This window comes from Cyprinodon variegatus, unplaced genomic scaffold (genome assembly GCF_000732505.1).
Source record: "Cyprinodon variegatus isolate N-32 unplaced genomic scaffold, C_variegatus-1.0 Scaffold44, whole genome shotgun sequence".
NCBI classification, from domain to species: Eukaryota; Metazoa; Chordata; class Actinopteri; order Cyprinodontiformes; family Cyprinodontidae; genus Cyprinodon; species Cyprinodon variegatus.
In genome coordinates this window covers 756,424-776,546 of record NW_015150497.1, presented here as the reverse complement: position 1 = coordinate 776,546, position 20,123 = coordinate 756,424, and the positions used below count along the sequence as shown (strand labels likewise).

General features: G+C 38.2%; 1 protein-coding gene across 1 annotated transcript in view; it reads right to left on the bottom strand.

Moving 5' to 3' along the window:
• Positions 1-2,450: 2,450 nt before the first annotated feature.
• Positions 2,451-20,123, bottom strand: part of igsf10 (immunoglobulin superfamily member 10) — a 19,920-nt gene continuing 2,247 nt past the window's right edge. Inside the window, exons 3-10 of the mRNA XM_015370303.1 lie at positions 18,717-18,846; positions 17,724-18,114; positions 14,855-15,604; positions 13,132-14,724; positions 7,168-8,532; positions 5,398-6,301; positions 4,722-5,088; positions 2,451-4,637 (exon numbers count right to left, since the gene is read on the bottom strand). Coding sequence (XP_015225789.1) covers positions 3,096-4,637; positions 4,722-5,088; positions 5,398-6,301; positions 7,168-8,532; positions 13,132-14,724; positions 14,855-15,604; positions 17,724-18,114; positions 18,717-18,846 — 7,042 coding nt within the window. The 3' untranslated portion in view covers positions 2,451-3,095. The remainder of the gene's footprint in view (positions 4,638-4,721; positions 5,089-5,397; positions 6,302-7,167; positions 8,533-13,131; positions 14,725-14,854; positions 15,605-17,723; positions 18,115-18,716; positions 18,847-20,123) is intronic.

The following is a 20,123-nucleotide window of genomic DNA, read 5'->3' as shown; positions in this document are numbered from 1 at the left end:
TTTAACTTTAGCAGAGGGAAGGGAAGCTGATAACATTTCATTGGATAATGTATCTAAAGATGGATCTAGAACTACGTTACGGACAATCCTAAAAGAAAATAAGTGATATTCTAAGATCTAAGACAGAGAGGGGGTTTCACCTTCCAGTGAGCCAAGACATATAAAAAAGACCTACATAAAAATGGTGTATATCAAATCGTAATGACATGACAGATTGGTCAGACGTTTACCTTAAACTGAACATGGACATCACACGGATGACTGATTATTTTAAAATCTACAAACACTAAGAGTGTGGAAAAAGTGCAAAACCTGCTGATGCCAGGTCAGACAAAGCAACATTAATCACAGTAGCAGTGAAATAGGCTATCACAACTTTGGAGGAGAAAAAAGGATCGTCTTCTCCAGCGCGAGAATCTATGAAAAGGACAACTGTCATAAGAGATAGATCACTGAAATATTGAGGAAAAACATAGAGCATAACTATTTTCATTTTTGTTTTTCAACAATCAATGGAGGACATATGGAAAACAAGGGAAATGGTTCACCACATTTTCTCTGCACCTATGTTTTGATCATCTGTTTGTGTTCTCTGAGAACCATCACTAGGAGTGGATTTGGACTCCCTATTGGTGCTCAACTGCTGCTTTAAATTATTCACACGTATACATGGAAAATTAGCTTTACATAGATACTTCTTTGAAGACACTACAGTATTGTTAAACAGTCCCTAGGGTCTGCTTTGATATTAAAAACCATACCGTATACTTCATGCTTTTCTCTAGTACACCAAGAAGAAGTAGCCTTTTAGCCTACCGCCTTGTGTCGAGATGATAAGGTAAGAGTTAGTAAGATTAAACAGTTAATAGGCTTATTTTAAATTCCATCCAATATCTGTGACTTTGTTATCATATTGTAGTACTTTTTAAGCATTCTTGTAATAACTGAAATCATGTTAAGATAAAGGAGATCCCGTTATAAAAACTGAGATAACATATCTGAAGAAAATAAAATAAAATAAAAAACACAATAAACACAATACATGGAGCACTCATTTTGGTAATACTAACCCATCTTCACCGATGTGAAACCTGACAAAGACGATGTAATCACTTCTTTTATTTTTGATTAAGTTTTGGATGGCCAAAGAATTACAGCATTTTTCCTGTCAATGCTGAAGCCCATAGCTTCCAAAGTTTAGGGAGAGCAATTATCTCCTTCATTGTATTTGTTTAGCTCATTACACACTTCTGTGGAACAACTCAAAACTTTGGAAAGGACATGGTTCCCAATCCCTCAAAAAAGGTTATGTATTGGAAAATACAGATTTAATAGACTACTGCTGAACTGAAATGTTCCTAGCAATACAACTGTTTAGCATAAGGCACCATTGCAAATTAGGTTCTGCATAGTGTTAAACATCTGTTTAAAAACTGAAGTGAGGATGATGATATTTAGGTGAAAAAACTAAGATTATATCATTGACAACTTTAAGGGATAGCAAAAAGAAAACATAAAATGCACTGTTTAACTCATCAAAAAATATATTAGGTGTGATAGTCTTTGTAGGTATAAAATAAGTACACTTTGCTGTAAAGCCCGTATATACGTGGTAAATTATTTAAGAACAGGCAATACCTCATACAGGGTATTGGTGCAAAACATTACTGCCTTTTTCTTACATTTTCAAAAGATAAAGTTTGAAAGGTAAATGTACTTGTTGTTTCCCATACATGCACTTTCACTGCAAAATGAGCTTTCCTCTATTTACCGCAGTTGCCTTTATGGAGCATCAGTCAGTCCTCCAGAGAGTGAATTGGGCCAAATTCTCTGGACCTATCAGTGGGTGTGACACGTTGCCTACTTTCGTTCAACTGGCTACTTTGTTGAGTCTACGTCACAGAGAGACCATAATCATAACGGTGTAGACACAAGTGTCCATAAAACCTAATCACAGACTCCATTAATGGTAAAAAATAAATAAATAAATAAAACTTGTTTTGAATGAAAAGGGCCAAATTGGAGTTGGATGGGTGCAAAGTAAGACTCAAGCATTCAACAAGGACAGAACTTAGTTCTATTCTGGGAATTGTGCTCTTTTTGCAAAAGGTAACATTTTACATTAAAGATAAGTAGAATATTTATATAATTCTTAGCTGAAATTTGTTTACATTACTAAACTAAAGACGTGTAGTCGCAGCCGGGGCAAAGCTAGAAGGGGGGATGAGGTAACTCCACCCAGATCAATTGTTTTTCCCATTGGGATGTGCACGTAAGTCACCACCACTGGAAAAGCAGTTTTCCTCTAAACCAGAGGGTTGAAGCAGTGATATTATCACTAGAATATTTAAAATTTTTATACTTTGATATTCTAAAAGTCATACTATTAACCAAAACCTTACAACATAAATACAGCAAGTAATTATTCACAACAATATAGTACAATTAAAGATGACTAATACAGAAATTGTGCTCTTTAAACAATATATTTTTTTTGTTTTATGGTAGAGAGTTTGTCTCTGCAGTTATCCATGAGTCTTCTATGTAATTAAAGATAAAGAACAACTATTGGTTTATTTTAATCAGTGAAGACTGACTGAAGTTTTTTCAGCCCCCCCCCCCTTCATATTGTTACTGTAACACAACATTCTATATTATACTTTAGAGGTTGATTATGGAAGCCATACAAAACAAATAACAGATTAGCCAAGTTAACAATTCAATTTATTTTTGCTGAAACACTTTGAAAGATGTAATTTTTGTAGGACACAATGTCTTTTTCTGTTATTGTCTCGAGTATTTTGTGTACATACCAGCAAACATTAACAAAGGTTTAAATTTATTTAAAAAAAACAAAAATCCAATGCTCCTATGAAAAAGCAGTCTGCACTTGTACATATAAATCAGGACAGGACCTCATGTGAAGGGTTTACTCTCTATTGTGGTACACTAAGCGCTTAAAAAAGCAGTATTCTATTGCTGTAACTGAGCTCTATAATTATTTCCTAAGTCTAAAGATGCAAAGGATTCACCCATGATATACAGCATGATATAGCACAAGATATAGCACACAAAACAGTCTGTCTCCACTCCACTCAGAGTACAATAACATATGTTGTTTTTGAGTCTGTACCTAGGTAATTTTTGGCTGAGCATTTGTATTGGCCTGAGTCAGAAGAAGTTGGTCTCTGGATGACAATTGTTCCCTGAGGGTGAAGCAGCTTACTACCCAAAAGCTCTGCTGCTGAAAGTACTGAATGGTCTGGAAGTTCCCAAGTTATCTCTGGCTTTGGAATTCCAGTTGCAGCACAGTTTAGCTTTAGTGGTGTTCCTTTTAATGCCCTCAGTTGGGGAGGTGGCCCTGTAGTTATACGTGGAGGGTAAGCAACGACAATAACAGGGACAGTAATCAGTGCCTCGCCAGCACTGTTACGAGCCCTACAGATATAGTTTCCTTTGTCATTTACAGTTGTGCCATGAACAACCAGGGTACCATTCTCTAGTAAATTGTAGCGGCCGAGTATCTGAGGCTGAGTAAGAGTGTGACCACCAGGAATAGTCCAGTAGATTCTGGGTCGGGGATTTCCATCAGACAAACAATGAAGATACAGAGGTTCCCCAGAAATAGTGTGCAAGATGCCTTTAGGCCTTGTGAAGATGTAAGGCTTCTGCCCAATATTCAAAATGAATAGTTTCTCTATATAACCAAGGAAGTTCCTGGCCCCACAGCGGTACTTTCCAGAATCTTCTTCACGAGAGCGATAAATTATTAAAGTTCCATCATCACTTGGTTGGTGACGAGTAATGTGTTTGGATCTACTAGTAAGCCGTGTTCCATTAGGCAAAGTCCAAATGATCTCAGGCGTTGGTTGTCCATGAGCTGAACAATTCAGAATGGTAGTTTTTCCAGGCTGTGACACAAGACGTTCATTAAAGGGGTTATTGAAGATTGGCCTTTGAAGCACACTGGTAACTTCCAGTTGGACTATCATAACCGCATCTCCCTGATCATTTTTTGCCAAACAAATGAATTCCGCAGTATCAGAGGGACGCACATTCCGAATCTCTAACGTCCCATTAAGATGTACATTAATCCTGCTTCCAAAGTATGGGGCTGAAAGAAAAATATTATCAGGCATAATCCAAGTTATAGTTGGTGTGGGGTTACCTTCAGCCTTGCAGTCTAAAAGCTTCCTGGAATGTTTCACGGCCATGTCTTTGACAACTGTCCTGTTCTGTTGGTAGCCATTAATAACTGGTGGATTCCCATCTATGTCTAATTTATATTCCTTTTGGTTTTCTCCACCAGGGTTGCGAGCCATGCAGACATACTCCCCTGTATCACTAAGCTTTACATCTCGTATATCCAGTGAACCGTTGGCATGGATTAGGTAGCGTTTGTTTGATGCTGCTATTACATCATTGTTAGGTAGCCTCCAAAGAATCTTTGGTTTTGGCTCCCCAAATGCTTCACAGTCAAAGCGAATATTTTCTCCAGGCTTCACCCTAGCATAGGTTTGGCTTGGTGAGCGTATTCTTGGGGCAGTTGTTACCACGGTAATGTGAACATGCATCTCATCCTTTCCTACTTGGTTTTCAGCATAGCATATGTAGTCCCCCTCTTCAGAAGTGCTAACCTGGGGGAAAAAAAAGAAAATGTATGTTAGCTTTTTTTTCTGAGTATTATGTTTTCTTCACTTATTGTTAATAAAAGTGCATACCTGGTTCAAAAACAGAGTTCCATTTTCAAACAGTGTGTAGTGACGTGCTCGCCCTCCTCCATTGCCAGCATCAGCTTGCAAACCACTGTTCATCACTGTACCATCTGGTAAGCCCCAATAGACTTCTGGCTTTGGTGCTCCATAGGCTTTACAGTCTACTTTCAAGTCATTACCATAACGAACATGCTTTTTTCTGTCAAACTTGGGCTCTATTTTGGCTGGTTTCATTGATACTGTTACTCTCATGAGCCGAACATCCTCTCCAATTGGACTTTGTGCCAGACATTGATAATCTCCAGCATCTTTCTCACTCACTTGTTTGACAATGAGAGTTCCATTATACAAGACCTGAATTCTGCTGCCCATTCTGAGAAAATACAAAAATATTAAAATACACATCACAGAAAACATATAGTGTATGCAATTGTTACTGTACTATCTTAAAACTGTGTTTTTTTTTTAATTTAAACTATAAGAATTGCAATGCAAACACTGCCTCTAACTTTTAATAATTTGTCTTATGCAGCTGAAATGCAGCCAATATATAGACATACAAATATTGGGCTGATGTTATATTGTGTTGGTTTAATTATTATATTGGTATGTTTTGCACCTTTATGTGATAGTTTTGCCAACAATATCTTTACATAATATATTGAAGGTTGAGTTTTTTTACCTGCTCCAATGGTTAATAATAGTTTTAGAGGGTAGCTTCCAGAACATCCTTGGTTTAGGGTCTCCTGTTGCTGAACAGCTAAGCCTTAACTGATCCCCAAAATAAAGTTCTGTCAAGTTTTGGGACGTTTCCACTATTTTTGGTAGATACTGTTGTTTTTCTACCAAGAGAGTTACTACTCTTCGCTCTGATCCCGTGGAGCTGGTTGCAATACATTCATATTTGCCATTATCTTCTGCATTCACATCTTTTATAACAAGGGTGCCATTCTCATACACTGATATCCTTTTTTCACCTGTTTGTTTATTGGATCGGACCATTGATCCATCATGAAGGACCCAATGAATGCTGGGATGTGGAGTGCCATAGCTGGTGCAAGGTAGCCACACGTCTTGGCTCAACCAAGCTTGAAGTTGCTGATGTTTTTGCTCAACAATACCTGGTGGTGCTGCAACCACCTGCAGTCGTACAGTAGCCGTATCGGCTCCAGCAGGATTACTGGCAATACATTTGTAATACCCCCTATCATAAATGGACACATGGTCTATAATCAGAGTCCCCTCAGAAGATACCAATACTCTTCCTTTCTCCGTGTCATGACCCCTGACTTGGGTCCTGTTTGCCAAAATCCATGAAATCATAGGTAAAGGTCTACCTTCAGCTTTACATTTTATCTCCACTCTGTCTCCCGTATGAGATTTAATCTCTCTCATTTTTGGCTCAAGGATTCGTGACGGGTAGGCTACCACAGAGAGTGTGACAAGAAGTTTGTCTGATCCATGATCATTCACAGCTAGACAGAGGTACTGGCCACGATCCTTAATGTTAGCATTTTGGATGGTCAGTGTTCCATTGCTCATCACCTTTATCCTCCCCATATTTTCCTTGATAGAAATAGTGTTGCCTAAAACACAAAAACAGAGAAAAATTGAGGGCAGCAAATATTAGAAATGTATAAGAATTATTTCAAGTAAAACATACTTTGCAAAATCTACTATTAACCCTTTTTTAAAATTTGTGGTCTATAAAAAAACACAAAATCTACTCTTGTTCTTCACTGAGGATGGTGTCAGCATCATTCCTTCATTTTTAGGGCTGGTATCCTGCATGTTAGTTAAATTTATCACAACTGACTCAAGTTCTCAAATTCTTCATTATATGGCCTCTACAGAAACTACTTGCATGCTGAGGAGATAATACGGCTTTTTCAATATGCTGTGAGAGAGCAAAGATAAAGGTAAAATATGCTGGACATAATCTCTTGAAGACCGGATTTGGTTAGCAGTACTCTAAGAAATTTGCCTAAAACTAACTTGACAATAGATGTCTTTAGATACAGTAAAGACCAAAATAGGTAGTAACCTTAAAAAATGTTTTATTTCAAGAAATTTAAAAAACTTCTCTTAAAAGACAATTTAGCAAAATAAACAGAATCTTACTATGAAAAAAAAAACCTGACGCATTGTATTTAACTATGGTATGTTATAAATGCTTATCTACCCTAGTCAAATAATAGTTTAGAATATTTCTTTGAATTACAGGAGTTTTAAAATAATTATAAAAGAAACTAACTGATCTAGAAGAAATATTGAATAAATAGATAATCTACCAATAGGGCTGACATATTTATGTGCTTAATGTAAAACATGCTGTATTCCGAAGCCATGAAAAATATATTTATTTTTCCTAAAAGCTAAAGGGGATATTTTTTTTTGCTGTTTTTTTTTTTTTTATGAGAGGAAAGTAAAAAAAGCTGCACTAGCCATGTACCTGTGGATGAGAAGTGTTTCCATGTTATCACTGGACGTGGGTTTCCAACAGCCTCACATGGGAGAAAAGCATCTGAGTGTGTCAAAACAGTAAAGCTTGCTGCATTTCCCCCAACTATACTCGGTTTGCTTTTCATTGATTCTGTTTTGGGTTTTATTATAGCTGGTCTGGCAGTGGTAGCTTTGATGTCCATGAACGGATTATAAGTGTCTGGGATAGATTTCCCACTGTCTTTTTTGTCTTGTGAATTGACATCATCATTGTCCTCTGCTGTAAATATAGTAGTTGTTTCGGCTCTAAGTAGTGACTTGTTTGCAATGTCACTATAATTTCCCTGTATTGGGGGTCTGATGTTGAGTTTTGTCTGAACAGCTGTAGATGGTTGTTTTGTGGTCCTTGGTGTCAATGCAGCTGTAGGGCAAGGGCTTGGAAAGTTACACATTTTACTGGAAAATGAAATTGTTTGTTTTGTTTCAGAAATTGCATTGTTTTCAGTTGAAAGGTCTGCATTCAAAACTACAGATGTATTAGAAATTACTTTAGAAAATGCTGGTTTCCTGTGAAGCCTCCTGCCAAGAAAAGGCTTCTTTCTTCGTCCTTGTTGTCTTCTTCTTCCACTGAGACTCGGTCTGATCACAAGTTGATTATCTGAAAAGACTCCAGAGCCTGACGTTGAGACTTCATATGGGTTATCAACTGAATATTGGTTAACAGTAGGTGGAGAAGGAAGGTTCTGTATTTCTGGTGGTATTTCAGCTGTCTCGGTCCTAGAATGGTCAGGAGGACTTGTAGTATGGTGGAATTTTGGACCAAGTGTCGTAACCCCCAAATCTTCAGATATTAAACTTCCAAAGTAATCTAATGAGCCTTCCATGCTGTTTGTGTTTTTTATAGTCCAAAGAATGCCTGGTAACGCTGCTTTGGTAAAAGTCAAGCCATCAGGGGGTTTAGTTACACTTGTAGTCCAGTCTGTAGTTTCTGGTGAAATAGATGGTCTTAGTTTTCTCAGTTTCTCTCCATTTTCCCTGTGTTCCCTGTGGATCTTTCCTTCGGCAGTATTAGATGTACTTGTGGTATATTTTGCTGTAGTAATTACTTGTTTTTCCCCTGTGACAAGAACTGGACTGATTGTAGGATCTGTTTCTTGGACCTCAGCAAATATATACTTCGTGGCAGCCTCTGATCCAGAATGAGCATGGCTGAAGATGACATTTCCAGTTACGTAATAATTAATAGCAGAAGTTGTAGTATTTTGTGTAGAGGTAGGCTTATCTGTTTTGCTCAAAAATGTATTAAAGGAAGACATTTGAGTAACAGTTTGGACATTAGCAGCCACTCCCGTCCTCTTTTCATCAGAGTTACAATCTGGGAAAAAAAAGAAACATAAGATAAGTTTGTGAAAAATCTGCTATCTCATTAACAAGGTAGATACATTTTTATTTGTATGTCAAATTCCATATTTTTTGGACTACAGTTTCCTGAGTTCTCTGTCCTCCTCTAGCCATTTTTTGATACGTGTTTATACAAACATACACACGCACAACTCCATGGTCAGTCTTCCTGTTTTTTTACTGCCTCAGTAGTAGCCAACCAGCTCTTGGCATTGCTGAATCAGAGCCTTGATGCAAGGTGCTCAAACTGATATGGCTCTAGAACACTAAGCTCCACAAAGCCTCCCTTAATGTGTAGAGTTCAGGGGAGGGAAAATTCTTCCAAGTTAGTCCTGCTCCTCAGGATGTTTAGAAACACATTGGAAGTGTTTTATTTTTTATTTTTCTGGGGGTCATGTTTTTATGAAGGGTGAGTTGCACATTAAATAATGATAATGTTTTCCATTATTTTATAGCAGATATAACCAATCTAAAAAAGAAAAACATTATAAAAAAGTTAAAGACTGACACTCATTTCAGAAAGAGAAACTGAAATATCATATTGCAATAAGTATTTATTCAATGTAATTTTGATATTTATGGCTCACTGATTTTGAAACCACAGACTTCAGAAAATTAGATTAATTCACAAAAGTTTAACATTAGCAAGTCAATGTGATTGTCCCTTATCTAATAATTAACTTAAAAAATATGCAGACTTCCTGAACCACTAAATAGCCTTTCAGTTTTGGCAGGGCTACACAACATTAGGGGAGACTGCCAAATTGCAGACATCTGGAAGACAGTTATTGAAATACTGCACAAGGAAGATAAAAACCAGAATGAAGCTGGTTCTTCATGGTGGGTTGTATATCAACGCATATCGACAGACAGTTGAATAAAAGAAAAAGTCAGAAAGGAAAAGGCACAACAGGTATTGCCACAGCATTGAAAGCAATGGCGTAACAACATAACAGTAGGCCCGTATGCAACATTATGTGGGTGGGCCCCATATGAAGTACAACACGTGATAAAGGTTCAGGATAGGGTGATAGTTCCATAAATCGGCCAAGAAGATACAATTATGCAATTCTCTGTAGCATATGATCACACATCACACACTGAGAAATAATGACTGGACATCTTGAATGAAACCACTGGTGACAGCGCACCACCACATGCTACAGACATCCCAAGTTCCAAAAACTCATTTCAGGGAGATGCTTATCAAACCCCACTTCAGTATCAGGTGGATTTAAGAGGAATTTTTCACACCATTACATCTGAAAAGCTACTTCCTTGTCTACAATTGCATAGTGGACCCCCCCAGGTGTCAGTGATGTGGGCCCTAAGAGGTCATGGACCCCTAAGCAAATGCTGTCTCTGCTTACCGATATTTATGCCATTGATTGAAAGAATGTAAATCATCCATTCGACAATCAGGTTAACACAGAGTGGACTAGGACTGGTGGCAACAATTCCAGAGCTATGTACAGACGAATTCTACACATGGGTGACAACCATCTTGCCTTGGCTAAGGGAAAAAGAACAGATCTGTTGCTCCCTTGGTCTACATTTATCTTAGATATTTGTCTTAGAATGTTGAGGAATATTGAAGAGAAACACAAACCATGTTGCTTGTAGTTTAAGCAGAACAAACTCTGACATGATTAAAGATAAATACAGAAATAGATTTTCAATAGATAAATAGCCATACAGATAAATACCAGAAAAAAATACAGCAACTAAATAAATGTATGAAGTAATTGAAATATACATCAAAATATAAATTTAAATAATTTATGTTTGTTATAATTTTCAAACTTATTTTTGAATTACCTATCTCTAAATTTATTTTTAAATGTGTATGTTTAAATTTTTTGGCAATTGGTAATGTATTATTCACCTGTCTAACTCTGCCCTGTTTTTCAATACTGCTCATTTCATCCACTTGCTGCTGCTTCTATTTAGACAGCTCTGTCCCAACAATTGTAGCCAGATTGTTGTTCTTGTTCTCATTTTTAGGGAGCCAGTGGAAACAGGGTTTTTTAGCGTTTCATTTTTTTTCTGATTTCCTGATCCTGATCTGTCTCTCATCCATTGAGTGGGTCTGTTCTTGTTTGGTCTCAAAGGAGAGAGTAGTTTTTAGAGCTCTGTATTGTTCCTGATATTTTGACCTGTTCTGCCTCTCAACCAATGAGCCTGCCTGTTCCCATCTGAACGTTCTGCCTAATCTGTCTGTGGACTCCTGGATCCATGAACCAGCTTGTTCCTGTTCTGATCATTATCCCTAACTTGGCTTCAGACTCTTGGACCTCTGAGCCTTCCTGTGCTGATCCGTTTCCCTGACCTGTTCTCTGGAACTGCAGCATCAGGGACACTCTTGGTGGTGCCCACCACATCTAGTTGGCAGCCCTCTGGCTGGATCCTACTGTGTTCTATGGAGATGGACATAACTGTTAAACCAGGTAAGTGCAGTGTTGGGCACGTTACTATGAAAAAGTAATTACTTATAGTTACTAGTTACTTCTCCCAAAAAGTAACTGAGTTACTAACTGAGTTACTCCACAATAAAAGTAACTAGTTACTAGTAAAAGAAACTATTGCGTTACTTTTGCGTTTCTCGCCCCCGTAACCCTCACCACCCGGCCCCCACCTTCTCGCCATGTGTTTCCAAAGCCAGCTGAATAGAGTGGACGACAAATACAAGAACCTGCAGAGAGTTTTGCATTTATTGCAACTCAACGTAGATGACATCAGGGGGGAACGCCATGTGAAGTTCTTTAACAGGGCATTCAGATCTGGTGTAATTAATAACTGGGGATGTCTAATTCTGAAATCCTGTGTGTTTGGGTTGTTATAGATACTGCAACATCTATCTATCCATCTATCTATCTAGATCTATACTCTGTGTGTGACATAAAATATGGATCTCCATCCCTGCCACAAAGGCCATCAAATAATGTTTAAAATAAAAAATACAGTAGGTTGAAAAGGCAGAGTATCCATCCGTCCGTCCATCCGTCCGTCCGTCCGTCCGTCCGTCCATCCATCCATCCATCCATCCATCCATCCATCCATCCATCGGTCCATCCATCCAGATTTCTCCCTTTCATTTGATCGTTCACGCTCTCCATAGTTCTCCTGTGGCGCGAGCACAGGGCGACTGTTGCGCGCCTTTAGCGAGCATGCGCATTTCCTGTCGCTTGCGCGGTGACTCGTGCCGCCTGCGCTGTGCGAAGATGCAGAGGAAACCGTATCTGATGGGGAAACGCAGCTCGACGTAACACCGGTATTTCCATCAGGAAAATGCTGTTTTGCTGCTGGAGTCATCCTCACTTTCCATCTCTCTGTGTGTGCTGTACGTTAACACCCGCCAGCAGAAACACCCACCTACCCAACTGACAGACGGAATCTCACTATACATCAGCCATTCTCATCCTCCCCTTTCTCATGACAAGGCGCGCACCTCTGGATGACCTAAAAAAATCATCTTTAATATCTCTTAAACAAAAGTAGCACAAACAATATTTTTTTCTGCACAAATCTGCACTAACGTTGCACTAACCATTCAGTCTATTTGCAGAGTTTTCTGATGTGGGTGGGGTGTCAGCTTCACGCAGCTGCGCACGAGTCCTATCATGAAAAAAGGTTAATTGTGCGACCTGAGTAACGCGCAGTAACGGCGAGTCTGCAATGGTAACGGCGTTATAGTTACAGTCAAAGTAATTAGTTAGATTACTCGTTACTAAAACAAGGTAACGGCGTTAGTCCCATCACTGGGTAAGTGAATTACATGGATAATCATGTCACCTCCGTCAGATTATTGTTTTTTTCTCCACCCAGAGTTTCAAGTGATGGGCGGTGTCCTGCCCTAGCCTCGATATCCTGGATCGACAGCCCGTTTACGGTTTTAAATAAATGCTTTGAATTCTCCCACTGTCTGTCTCACCGTGAATAATGGGTCCCTCTGTCTTGCTTTATTACAGGTAAATTCACTTGATTTTTTCTGTCTTTCTTTATCCTTTTAACATTTTAACTAATTTCATTCAAAAAATTTTATTTTTGCCTGTTCCTTTATGTTTCTGTATATATTTTTGCGTCCGTATGAAGACTGCATGTGTGTGCGTGTGTTTGTGGGGGAGGGGGGTCTTGAAGGGCCAAATATTGGCTATTGGTCAACTAGACTGCATAGAATCCACTGTACATGATAGTATTGTCACAAAAAAAGGCCTTCTTTCATGAGGCCTTGATTTAACAACTTAATTTGGAGCAGTGCTATAATTTCTGACTCTATTTGATATTTGGGTACCCTGAGAGATCATGTGTTATAATTAGTTGCACACATGGACACAGAGGTTTTTCTCTATTCATTTTTCATTATGTCAGAGTATGTCCTCCATAGTAGTCCAGTGTAGTTTCCATGGCCAGTAATGCAGGTCTTTGCATTGAATATCATTTTTCATTCTTACTCATATCTTCAAAATCACCAAGTAAATTGTATACATTTTTATTACTTTAACAGGCTGCAAAAGAAACCCTTGAAAGTGTTAATGTTACACAAAAAACTGCTGACATAGAGGAGCTGTCTTACCTGTGGTGGTTGCATCATTCTTCCGAGCCGACTGTTTAAGGCGATTGATAAAAGACTGTACGTCAGTGATCCTGTTGGGTTTAATTAACCTTCTCCGACCATGAAGGGTCCTTCTGCCACCTTTTCCTTTGTGTCTTTTGTGTGGAATAATCTGGATCCGTTGCTGGGCGATAATTGTGGAGCCCACAGGCAGCTGTGGGGAATTTATTGACTGGGTGGTCTGGAGGGTGAAAGTGTAATTCTCCCTCTCAGCTGTAGTAATTGCTGTAAATATGACCTGGCTTTCTGAATCTGTGGGAAGGTTAAGCTCCACTGGGTCTGGATTATCTGTTAATGGAGTAATTTTGGGGTCTGCAGTCCATGGGAGGGCTTTCTCTGTGGATGTTTGGGTCTGTGCAGTTTGTTCTTCTAAAATCCTCATCTGAGTTCCTTCTTTATTATCAATCATGCTAAGTTGAAGATAATTAGGGTCAAGCTCTGGAGATGGCCAACTGGTTCTTTCTGTTGGGTGTAGCCCTGTCATCTCAAATTGAATTGGTAACTTTGTGGATGTAGGCGGTATTTGTGTGGAATCTAACACCTTATATGCTTTCATAGTTTCTGTGTTCGGTTTGACTTTATGTGTGGCAACAACAATATTCTCCTCTTCATAGCCTGCACCAGAACCAACATCCTCCTCAGTATAAAGACCAATGTGTGGAATTTCATTTTTACCATCAACATTATTTAACGTTGATGCACTGTGAGCTTTTTTCATGAATTCAGCAAATTTCTCTGGGTCTACCTTCCTGGAAGCATTACTACTAAACCTACTACTCCAGATATTTCTGTTGGAAACTGCTCCCCTCCTCCTTTGTCCCATTCGAACTTGAGATTTTCTCCTTCCCTGTAACGCTAGTCTATGGTTGGGATGATCCGAGGCAGTAATCCTTAATTCCTGAGTTGTTTTTTCTGCAGATGTGTTCCCAACAAGGTTGACTAAATGACCATTCAAGTAGGAATGCATCTTGGTGTCCATTACAATTCCTGATCCCTCACTTTTCGATAATGTCACAGCTTCAAACCTTTCCTCAGAAAATGTCACCTGAGACACAAGTAAGTCGATTCCTAAGTGATTAGCCACCAGGCACCTATAAAAGCCTCGATCCCTGGGTGTAAGGCCTTGGATTAGCAATGTACCATTTGGGTACACAATTTTATTTGCTTGGGACTTCTCCAGTACTGAGTGGTCAGGAAGAATCCATGAAACTGAACCCGCTGGACTCCCAGAGGAGCTACAGTCAAATAAAAGATTTTCATCAACTGACTTTGAGAGCCGAAGACCATTTATCTCAGACTCCTCAACGTCAAGAGAAAGAACAGTTACCCGAAATGTAAGAACATCTGCATCCATGTAGTTTGTGGCAATGCATCGATAGAGGCCGGTGTCAGAGGAATCAGCACCGCGAAGAGTTAGCACACCATCAGAGGAGATTATTATTCTTCTGTCCTCACTGTAAAAAGGTGCTCGGACCTTACTTCCATCTGGTAAAATCCACTCCATCAAAGGCTTTGGTTCACCTTGGATTTGACAGCTCAACTTTACCACACCACCTAAGGTAAGTAAAGCATTTTATTCAAAATAATAAAATTTGGATATTCTTTATCTCTGACCAGATTGTTTAACTCAAGCACTTTTGATTTGTATTGCATGGATTTAAAAAATATATCCACTGACTCCTACCTGTTATCACCGTTTGCTCAGTCTTGGTTTGATTGTCTCTTTTGATCATCGTCCAGGAATAATGATCTTTTTTTGAGGGCAAAGCTTCAAAATGTAAACTGACTACAGACTGGTACTTAATATGCAAAGTTGAAAATGTGGTTGTGGTGCGGTCAAGCTGGAAGCTCAATTCTTGCTGCATTAACCATGAGGGAGTTGCCTTGATAATAGCTTTAATATTTGTTGTGATTTCTTCCTCTCCGCCATTTTCTTGACTGTATCTGTAGACTATTTCAGGATTTTTCAGCATTACATCTCTCTTGAGCCTCATAGGAGAGTCACTGTAAGTGGCCACGATCTGCCAAAGCTGTTGGATGTGTTCATGGTCAATGTTACACACCAAATATGTTGTGATAAGTGTACTAAGCTCTACCATATTATTTTCCTTGTTCCGTGTTACATTTTGTGTTAGGTTTTCTAAAGCAGTAGGTGTCTGCACAGTACACGTTAGGCTGGCTTGTCTGTAAAACTGGTCAGTCAGGTTCATCTGTATGGTTCCCAATGGGGCAATAAAGTCCTTGGGGTAAACTGGAATAAAGTCCCCTTCCTCCAGGTTTATATTTTTCTGCTTGAGATATGATTTAATCCAGGGTTTGGTACATGTATAGGCATCATAACTGAGAATGGTTAGAGGTTTGCGAAGTTGAGAGGCAGGAGTTTCACAAACAGGACACAGGTGGCCTCGCCTGTCTTGGTTACACTTCAGCACACCTGCAAATTATTACCAAAAGGGGTAGTATTTAGTATTGAGGAACATACATTTACAGTTTACATACTGCGAAATTAGAACTGGACATGAAAGCTTGAACTAGAGAACATTATCATTATGCTACATAATTTATTCAATTTAACAAAAGCCAAGCCCTTAATAAACATTTCTTTTGTTTCTCTCTAGCTGGGTACAGTGAACTATTTTTTTTTTAGTTTAAAAAATATATATAATTGACAAACTACTTATTTCCTACTCTTTTTGAAAGAAGCTATAAAACAGTAAAACCTGAGAACATTACTAGACAAACTTGGAAGAATAAAGATGGAATAAAGCAAAATTAGAAAGTTGTTTTTTATGTCCTCCAGCAGCCTAAACGTATAGCAGTTTAATATAGAAAATAGCTCAGGATAAAATAACTATTTTTGATGAGGTATGAGAAAGGTAAAGCCACAGTAGGGCCAATATTCCATACTTTAAATTTTTGTAAAGTATGGAATATATTAAATCAGTCTTGTTCATTGCTTTTCAAAGCGAACAAGGAATTTTGACTTTTGAAACTGACTTTTCTACCACAAATAAATCTTTGGACTTTGGACATATTTTACTGCAGCATCATGGCTATAATTGCCTATGCCTCTTCAAAGATAAATTGACTTTCATGAACAATAGGAAGACATTTCTAATTAGAATATTTTCTAATTAGAAATGTCATTTCTAATTAGATCTGCTAAAGCCGAGTGTACACTGTGCGTTTTTTTCAGTCGTTGCACGCAGCTACTGCTAACACTACTCACACTGTACGACTAAACCTTGTGGTTTAGTCGTACAGTGTGAGTTCACAGCTCACGATGTATGTGCAGCACAACGCCCTTATGCGATATACCTGCTCATACTGTACTGTACGACTAAAAAGCACGTCGGACTCGGCCCCGCAGTCAGATGGAGCTGCTCTGACTCGTCTATCCACAGTCAGATGGAGCTGCTCTGACTCGTCTATCCGGAAGCCAATCAAATAGAAGGGGAATATTAAGCTCACTAGAGTGAAACGCGCTGCCTTGGCAATTTATGCAATTTTGTGCTGAAAGCCCTAAAAAGAAAAGGCGACATGGCTGAGCAAACGTAGCTACTACGGTCTGTCAATTTTACAGACAGAACTGCAGTTCACTCATTGCATCCCCGCCATGCTGCTGTGTTTACAGAAGAATCCTTGTTTGTGCAAGGGCACTGAGCGATTCGCCCATGACGGTTAGGAGAAAATCGAACATGTTGGTGAACATGGTGGTCGTGAGAGGCTGATTGCCCCTCATAACCCACTGTACACTACACGAATCACGACGCACGATCAGGCTGAAAGTCAGGCCAATCGAAAGATTCTCACAAACATAAAAAACGTAAAAACAATGCAGTAAGTTGCTGAGATCATAGAAAGGACAAACACAGACTAGGCCATGGCTAGTAATGGTTGGTAGCACACAAACATGCCTCTGAGATGACAATAGTTCAGTTTATTAGAACAAAAATATCCCTCCTGTCAAACTTTATAATAAATTTAACTTTATTTTTACTATTGCTCGGACCTTTCCTGATCTAGTCTGACCTGCTTCACCCAATATGAAAGCCGCTCAGGATCTTTGGGTAACTTAAGCAAACATACAGTCCTCTGAATAGCAGAGATAAAAACTATTTCATGTTGGTGCCCATGAAATTATTACATTGATCATCGGTATTAACGTTTTGGTCTACAAAAAATATTAGAAAGTGTCAATATCGTGTTATCAACACTGATTAGTTCTTTGGTTAATAAGGTGAAGCTGAAAGCAATTTGTGGACATTGTGTAATTTAATGATACCTGATTTCATCATCCACATCATGGGTCTTCATCAAGTTACTACTGTGTCCAGGGTTCAATTTAGCTTGCTTTGTTTTTATCTTATTTTCTACTGTTTTTAATGTGTTCAGTATCATGACATAGATATAAACATAACTATTATGAGGTATAAATTCAAACACAATTGCAATGAACAAGTGAAAAATAATTAATTCCCTTTAACAGCATACAAGCTGAACTGTACAGTAGTTCCAACACCTTTTCATTACTTTTTCAGCCAAACACTTACCGGTATTTTTATGTGTCCATGCTGAGAACCACTTCATCTGACAGTCACATCTCCAGGGGTTCCCGTGTAGGAATAGTTTCTCCAACTGACTGCAGCCTTGGAAAATTTCAGCAGGCAGAGCACTCAAAAGATTGTCTGACAAGTTAATGGTTCTCAATGAGGACACTTTGAAAACCCGGCTATGTCTCAGAGTGATGAATGTGTCTGCATGGAGCTGCTGGAGTTGGTTGCCCTCCAGCTGGACCAGCTGCAAGTTAGTCAGGCCATAGAAAGCTTCCGGGTTGATAAATTCAATTTGGTTGTGGTCTATGTGGAGTCTCAGTAGACCGTTCAGCCCTTTAAAAGTTTCTTTATCAATTTTCCGTATTTTATTATGTGACATCTTCAGGACCTGCAACAAACATATATATATATATATATATATATATATATATATATATATATATATATATATATATATATATATATATATATATATATATATATATATATATATATAAAATGTTATTCATAAATAGGATTTCAACAAATATAAATGCAGTTTCAGGAAAAAACACAGTAGTTTATCTAGTCTAATAAACTGCACAATTTGTAAGAGAGATAATACATTAAGATAAAAAAAAAGCCTGAACGAAAAAGTTTTGCTTGAAATGTCACACAGTTATGCTATTGCTTAGAAACAGAGTGATCAAAGTTTGTTACCATGCTGTCTCACAGAAACTGAAAAGAGAAATGCTATTTCTGATTCTTTTTGATGTGGTAAGAATTATACTCCTTTTATTCTCTTTGTTTAATGTAATTCACCAATGTCATCCTGCTCCAAATAAATTAAATATTTCCATTCTGTCCTATTCATTTTTTATCACAGGGCATATCACAAAATGAAATGAAATGAAATAATGAAATAATGAAAAACAGATGATTTCTTGTCAAGACAAAACATTATTTTGATCTTTTTGAACGACATATGATTGTATTCTGTGAAACATTTACCTTTAAAGACCTGAGGTCTTTGAAGACCTTGTCCTCAATGCTGTATATTGTATTGCTGTGCAGCATCAGCAGCTGCAACTTCTCAAGCCTCAAGAAATTACTTTCTCTCAAGAAAGTTATACCATTGTACCTAAGTGGAGAAAAAATAAACAAGAAACGTCAACTTTAGTCGATGGTGGTAGCTACAATGTTCAGGCAGTGGCATATCTTGTGTGTGTATATATATATATATATATATAATTCTATAATGATCAGTAATGCAACAAAACATATCCTAGTTCAGAAATAGAGGCACATATACAATTAGGAGAATGCAATACAATAAATACCTAGCATATGCGAGGCAAAAGAACAAGATATTGTATGACATATTTTAAAGACGCTCTGACATGATTTTAAAGCTTTTGTTAAGAGGGTAATTTTGCCTCCTAGACATGCAGAAACAGGCAATGCGCTACAGGACCACGCCATCCTACAGGTGTGATCAGACTAGATGTAGGTTCAAACTCAAAGCGGAAGAGAAGAGAGCATATTTTTAAGCTTCCTTTTACATTTTTGTAACAAGTATCAGCTTGTCATCACAAGAAAAGTATCTGTGTTACTAATAATAGTAATGACTCTGGCTTGTCCTGCTAAAACATATCACACACACAAATATTTGCATCTTTAAGTTTCATGTTACTGTAGGTGTTTACATAACAATAGCAAACATTATATGTGATTTCAAGAGAGGCTTTGAAAAAATATTTCAAGCTGAGTCTACAGTGGGCAAGGGGTGCAAATAAAGTTTTAGCAACAAACTCAAGAAAATTTGACAAGAAAACACAAAAAATACAAGCAAAAAAAAAAGCCTGCTCTTAACACATAAACAATGCTAACACACAATGCTCATAAAAAGGAAAAATGCTGCAAGTACAAAAACAACTGCGAGTTAAAATAAGCAGCAAAGTAACTCTGCAGAATGGAAATGCTCCAGATAACTATGGAAAGAGAGTCATTAACTCATATGGGATCAGACCCTCAGTAAAGATATATATGGGATGCTAAGAGAGAGTAAAGCCGGGCATAATTTTTCAAACATTGTATCCAGCTACAGCTCACACTGTACGATGAAACCGCAGCGTTTAAATGTTCAAAGCTCACAAAGTATGTTCTCACGCTGTGCGGCCCGACGCTCCGATGCGATCTACCTGCTCACACTGTACATCTAAAAACTATGTCAGACTCAGCCCCGCAGTGAGATGGCGCTGCTCGGACTGGTCCCATTCCAAAGGGGTGGACCCGCCTCTAAGTCAATGCTATTTCGGACATTTTGAATTGAAAATGTCCTGGATGGGAAGCGAAATGTCTTCAAACTTGGAAACAAATTCCAGTGGATTGTTTCATAACTTTTTTTGGAAAAACATG